The sequence below is a fragment of the Topomyia yanbarensis genome, chromosome 2 (genome assembly GCF_030247195.1).
Source record: "Topomyia yanbarensis strain Yona2022 chromosome 2, ASM3024719v1, whole genome shotgun sequence".
Taxonomy (NCBI): Eukaryota; Metazoa; Arthropoda; class Insecta; order Diptera; family Culicidae; genus Topomyia; species Topomyia yanbarensis.
Window position 1 is genome coordinate 330,809,252 of NC_080671.1, and position 7,139 is coordinate 330,816,390.

Here is a 7,139-nt window from a genome sequence, read left to right on the forward strand (position 1 = left end):
AGCACACGAACTGTCCGGACCTTGTGAAAATCGTGCCCGCATGTTTAACCCCGCTCTTCGCATTACACCTTTCAGCGCTATATTGAACAGCAGGCAGGACAACCCATCGCCTTGCCTTAGTCTCCTGTGTGTTTCGTTTGAAACCCGAGAGTCCGCCCGAAATTTTGACCTTACACCATCCATCGTAGCCTTAATCAGTCTTGTCAGCTTCCCAGGGAAGCCGTTCTCGTCCATCATTTTCCATAGCTCTACACGGTCCACCGTTTCATATGCGGCTTTAAAGTCGATGAACAGGTGATGTGTCGGGACCTGGTATTTCTGGAGGATTTGCCGTATAGTAAAGATTTGGTCGTTTGTTGATCTGCCGTTGATGAAACCGGCCTGATAACTCCCGACAAATCCATTTACCAGCGGTGATAGGCGCCGGAACAGAATCTGGGATAGCACTTTGTAAGCGGCATTTGTCACTGTGATCGCTCTGTAGTTTTCACAGTCCAATTTGTCGCCTTTCTTGTATATCGGGGTGATGACCCCTTCCTTCCACTCCTCCGGTGGCTGTTCTCTGTCCCAGATTCTTTCGATTATTCGGTGCATGCTTTCCGTCAGTTTCTCCGGACCCACCTTGAAGAGTTCCGCTCCTAGACCATCCTTACCAGCTACCTTGTTGTTCTTGAGCTGTTGAATAGCCTTGTTAACCTCATTCATAGTGGGCGCCGGTACATCCCCGTCGGCTGTGACACTGACATAATCGTCCTTCTCGAACGCCCGATTGTCCGCCTGCGCACCATTCAGATGTTCATTGTAGTACTGCCTCCACCTTTCGATCACCTCACGTTCATCCGTTAAGATGTCACCTTCATTGTCTCTACACATTTCGGCCCGCGGCACAAAACCGTTGCGAGAGTCATTCAGCTTCTTGAAGAACGCCCGTGTTTCTTGAGAGCGATACAGCAGCTCCATCTCCTCTCTCTCTCTCTCTCTCTCTCTCTCTCTCTCTCTCTCTCTCTCTCTCTCTCTCTCTCTCTCTCTCAGACTCTTCCAGGCGGCGCTTTTTGTCCTGAAAAAGACAAGTCTACTGTTTTCGCTTCCGTCGATATGACTTCACGTTCTGACGAGTGGCTTGAAGCAACATCGCTGCGCATGCTGCATTCTTCTCGTCCAATATCTGTTGGCACTCGCCATCGCACCAATCGCTCCGTCGACTCCTCTGTACGTATCCCAAGATGCTCTCCGCAGTGCTGCTTATGGCTGCTTTAGTCCTGGTCCAGCAGCCCTCAAGGGGAGCATCGATGAGCTCCTCCTCCGGTGGAAGCGCTGCTTCAAGATGCTGCGCGTACGTTGTCGCGACGTTGGTTTCCCTCAGTCGGTCCAGGTTATATCACGTCGGGCACCGGTATCTTACACTGTTCACTACGGATAGTTTTGGACGCCGTTTAACCATCACCAGATAGTGGTCCGAGTCACTGTTAGCGCCCCAATAGGTCCTTACGTCGATAATGTCCGAGAAGTGCCGTCCATCAATCAGAACATGATCAATTTGCGTCTCTGTTTGTTGCGGTGATCTCCAGGTGTATCGGTGCAGGAGGCGGTGCTGGAAAAAGGTGCTCCTTATGGCCATGTTCTTGGAGGTGGCGAAATCGATTAGTCTTGGGCCGTTCTCGTTCGTCTGCTGGTGGGCGCTGAACCTTCCAATACCCGGTCTGTATTCCTCCTCCTAGCCAACCTGAGCATTAAGGTCGCCGATTAGGATCTTGACATCATGTCTTGGGCAGCGATCGTATTCACGCTCCAGCTGCGCGTAGAAGTCGTCCTTGTCGTCATCGCTACTTCCGAGCTGGGGACTATGCACGTTAATTATGCTGATGTTGAAGAGCCGGCGCTTGATCCTCAACCTGCACATTCTGTCGCTGACCGGCCACCATCCGATCACACGCTTTTGCATCTCTCCCACCACCATAAAAGCTGTTCCCAGCTCGTGTGTATTGCCGCAGCTCTGGTAGATGGTGTGGTTCCCGCGAAAGACCCGCACCCCTTCCAACACACCTTCTGCAGCGCCACAATGTCGAACTTGCGGTCTTTCACTATATCGGCAAGTATGCGAGTGCTCCCGATAAAGTTAAGCGACCTGCAGTTCCATGTCCCAAGTTTCCAGTCTCTTGTTCGTTTCCGTTGCGTACGCCTGTGCCAATTTTGTCCATCCGAAATTTCTTGTTGAACTTTCTGAGCATCCTATTTTTAAAGGCGGCTATAGCTAGGCCTGCGCCAACCTTGCAGTAACGCTGAAAGATCACGGGAGGAGAGAGATATGGTCTAAGCGCTTATTTAAAGGCGGCGCTGGCTCGCCTTGTCAGGGCTGCTTTAGAGCAAGTGGTATTTAGGCCTAGAACGTGTAGGGCCCACTACCTTGTCCTACCACACTCACAGTCAGTCCCCGGTACTAGTTCGGGTCGCGAATCACAACTAGTTGCTATCACTACTAATAGGATTTTCCTATTGATTGACACCGGTGTAGTGTAGTGCACTGAAATTGCACCGTTTTTGCACTTTCTAGCAGAAGTGCAGAAAACTGGGTATGTTCCATTGACACTTCTGATAGAAAGTGCAAAACCAGTGCACTCCACTACAGCGGTGTCAATCAATCGAAAACCCCATAAGCATTATCTACCACCTATGACCCGCCCGGTTGCTTGCAGCTCAGCTTCCCACATAGCGTTCCTCCACCATCACGGGGCCTGGGCAATTATACGTTGATATACAACTGTGATAATAATAAGAATGCATTATCATTATTTTTCACAGTGTAATAACAGTAAGATACTTCACCTAATCACTAATTAAGTATAACTGTAAAATCAAGAAATTTCATTCCCATTTTTCTTATATTTAGTTATACCTATTTATACATTGAAATGGTTGATATGACCAGTGATGCTATTTATGGCTACAACTGATACGGGTTTATGAAAATAGGTAACTTGGTATCTATATTGGTAGTATTTGGTTTATTTTGAATTATGGTCACTTCGCTCCAAGCTTCAGAAGGTGATAGGAGTAAACAATTAGAACAAATGCATACTCAAATGACCTTGAAATAATGAACTGAGTATGTCGATCACTGTTCACAATTCAGAAAAGAACAATTTTGATTATTATTATTAGTTCAGGAACGTTATTGTAATTATAACATTTCCATAAGACCGTCGCACAGTAACAGACAAAACCTCAAAAATTGTTAGAATTAGATGAAAGCTTCGCCTTAGACTAATTTTTTGACGCTGAATATTTGATGTTTATTTTTTTCCTTTTCTTTCAACTTCACATTTTGTCCTTTCAGCTTTTTTTTTTTCAATTGTTGAGAGTTCTGAGAGACATTCATAAATTAATTTACGAACTCTGGGTAATCAAACACTATCATGCGTCTCCTTCAGATTTATCATGAAAAATCACGGTTTTTAATATCTCCGGGTAAAAAGGGATAAAACAAGATATTCATTTTCTGAAAGTACACTAATTTTCAAGTATAATACAGTAGAAGCCATCTTTCCGAACTGTTTCAAAAAAAAGCAGAAAGGCTTGTATATTGAACGGTAGAAATATGCGCAACGAATAACCTTTCAAATTAAACTAGGATAGGTTTCGGATTATTAACTAAAAAGATATATTCTTTTGAATAACAGTTGTTTGAATACTGTTTTTTATATTCCATCATCTGTTTCACCTTTGAAGTTCTGCGAAAAATCGTGCTGTTGTCTTGAAGATTTAATATTTTGAGTACATTCTGATCAACCTGTTTACGTGGGTGAATGGAGAACAGCGAGTCTAGTTATGCAAGGTATGCAAACTAGGCTGGATGGAACTATCCATGTCAGCCTTGGATATCACATACATTTGGAGCAGCATCAGATGTTGCTTCAAGCTGTTCTCAACTCCTACTCGGCAGTTTTCACTCCGCCACCCGCGTTACGGCTTGGTAAGGCCAAACTGGTGCCGAAGAAGGTCAATTGATGTTGTCTGACGTATTATTGATGGTCACATCATTAGCGTTTCTGGGCTAAAATAGACAGTCAGCCTTAGTTGATTATAAGATTAGGGACTTACATTTAAAGTACTCGCGAGTAAGGACTAATACTGCTAGTATGTTAAACGTTTCAATTAATAGTCGAATGATCCGCTTCGGACCTAGGAGATAAAATGGAGATTAGGAAGAGACAGAAGCGGATTCAATGCGAAATTTGCCAATATGACGTTGACCCCAAGGCGATGGTAGGATGATTTTCCATAGGATGACACAGATTAGATGACATGACGTTACACGCTCTAAACTTGTGCCAAATAGTTTGTATGTACGTAAAAAAGTATGTATGAATGTAAGCCCGTATGTATGCCTGCATGCATGAATGTGTATAGGAGCAATGTATCCCTGAGCAACATGGAAGGGCAGCCTCTGAGCCGCCAAAATGTTCATGGGAAGCCAGGTGCGCGGTCGTAGGTGTGACCATAAAGCACTGCACAAACTGTCAAGTGCAACGGTGAGACGGTAGGTGTTCAGTTAATGCACAAAGGTTGCAGAAATAGGTTCTTGAGACAGCCTGATTGCACACTGATAAATAACAATACATTCTCATCAGCCTGTTTAAAAACATAATCATCGATACATATCGATATTGGGCACATCATCATCATCATCTTGCTGTGATTTCCCGCTTGTTGTAGGCTCAGAGCAAAAGATCGCACCACCGACTCCGTCGTCTTTGGATCAAAATTTATTTGCGGCATCGACATCAACAGCCGTTCGCCAGAAACATAAGGGGTTGATTCCTTCTTTCAAACATGAGCAGTGTATATACTCACAACCAAACTGGTGATCCACAAGATTGCCCGGTTTACTAAAAAATAAGGGTTGATTCCTTCTTTCAAACAAGAGCAGTTCGTTGAATTTGCATACCAAATAGCCTTTGCAAATATACTGGTGATCCACTCGTCACCGTCACTATACAGTGCGCGGCAAAATAAAGTACGCATGTTTTTTCTTGTGTAACATAAATAAAATAAATTAGAATAAAAAATACATTAACTTAACAATAACCACATAACATACAATATTTAAATCTACTAGCTCAAAGAAATATGCAGTCTTGCTGTACTATTCGTGCATAAGTTGGCCATATGCTCAAGTTTGAGTAAACTGTGCAAACGAGTAGATCACAGGTTTACTTGCGAAGTACTGTTAGGGACCATTCATAAATTACGTAACGCTTTTAGGGGGGGAGGGGGTACGACAAGTTGTGACATAGGGGGGAGGGGGTGTTAACTAGATCGTTACGTAACATGTTTTCATCGAAGAAAAAAAAAATTTTCTTGGAAGTTGTTACGTACCAGGGGAGGGGGGGATGGAAAAATTTGTGACACTTTGTTACATAGGGGGAGGGGGGGTCAATTTTTGGGCAATTTTTGCGTTACGTAATTTATCAATGGTCCCTTAGTTTCGACGCCGGAAATGAAAATTATTTGTCACCATTTACTCTTACATCGCTTTCCTTCTCGTGCTATCCGGCTTTGGTACCGCTCAGTTCGACTTAAAATAACCATAGCCGCTAAGTTTGAGTAATTCGGACAAACAAATGGATGACAGAAGGTGTCGCCGCGTCTGATGCTATAAACTCAAATAAATAATTGCCGTCGTTTAATGTGGCTACGCCGCTCTCCTCGTTATTATGCGAAATGTCCATTATTCCAATTTACTTTAAGCAAAATGACATTTCAAACGACTGTACCTTATACCAAATAACCTGACACCTTTATTTCCAGTTTCATTTCGCCCATTTTTAATTCAAGCAGTAGAATTAGGGAAACAAATTGTAAAAATTTAAAATTATTCAGATTTTCTACAAATTTTGTCACAAATGAAATATCTTGAATTGACCGAAGAAAACGAGCTTGTAATGAACTTTCACTGTTCTTTAAACTTTTGTACGATAAGCTCTAAACGGTAGATTACAAAAAAATACTAAAAACATTTTAGTCTCTTTCCCAGGGCCAGTACAGCTTAGCGCGGGCGCAGCAGAGCTTCAAATCGTTGGTACAGATCCACGAGAAAAACGGTTGGTTCACGCCGCCAAAGGAGGACGGATAAGCCTGGGAGGGCTGGCCAACCCATGAACAATTCTTCCGTTTTTATTACTTACCTACGTTCACCGCCGTCGTCGTCGTCATCGTCGTCACCGTTGTTGGTCTATAGCACGAATTACTTCGTTCCATTTTGTAGTACCAACAACTAACCACCACCAGCAGCAGCAGCAGTAGTAACTTTTCGTTCATAGTGTATAGTAGAGACAGAGAGATTCAGTTCAACAGTACGGAAAAGAATGCAGCATAGGCTGGACGTCCAAGCAGCAAGGCTTTATTGTAGCTTTATTTGCGTTTTTCAAGAGTGATGATATGAGAATAAATTTCAAAACATGTATGCGAGTGCTTGCGCCGAAATGAGAATGAGTGGCACATTTGAATGAAAGTAGTAGAATATATTGGAAATTGTGTGTGCGTTAAAAATAAACAAATAGAATGAAGATAAATAATGTGAATGTTTACACTCTTTAGGAATAGGAATATAATCTTTTCCAGAAGTTCTCGTGCGATGACGATATATTAAACAGACAAAAAGAAAAATTATACCAGCAATTGTTTCTATTTTTGAATATCAGGAGCCAACCAAAAAAAAACGATTAATGGGAAGCATTAGATTACAACTGTATAGTGAACAGCGGATTCCTCTTAAAGAGGTAACATAGAAAACATTTTTTATCTAAATCTTCTGTGGAAGTATTACAGAAGCGAGCGAGACCGAGATCTGCGCGTAGCATTTTTTTGGGAAGCTTGAAGATAAAGGGAAGCTCTGAAAGGGTCGTAAAAGATAGTTAAATTTTTGTGTTCTCCTTTTCTTCAATACTATAGCAACAGAGACAGTAAATGCATGCCAATGATGTGTAATTTACATATATTAGGAAAAATATGATTCAAAACGATTAGCAGCGGTTGTTACGGATCAAAACTCTATTATGAGATTGCTGGTATTGACGTTGTCTGTGTGTTTGAGAAACATGAACTTCATAACAGCAATGCAATAGAATCCGGAGACAGCG

The 7,139-nt window shown here is 42.7% G+C and overlaps 1 protein-coding gene across 5 annotated transcripts in view; it reads left to right on the forward strand.

The window, feature by feature from the left end:
- Window positions 1-6,836, forward strand: part of LOC131683907 (ubiquitin-conjugating enzyme E2 Q2) — a 63,023-nt gene extending 56,187 nt beyond the window's left edge. For 4 of the 5 annotated variants that reach the window (XM_058966310.1, XM_058966308.1, XM_058966309.1 and 1 more), the window contains exon 8: window positions 6,023-6,836. In XM_058966310.1, the coding sequence (XP_058822293.1) occupies window positions 6,023-6,133 (111 nt within the window). In that variant the 3' untranslated portion in view covers window positions 6,134-6,836. The remainder of the gene's footprint in view (window positions 1-6,022) is intronic. The other variant, XM_058966313.1, reaches the window with a different exon arrangement.
- Window positions 6,837-7,139: the final 303 nt, after the last annotated feature.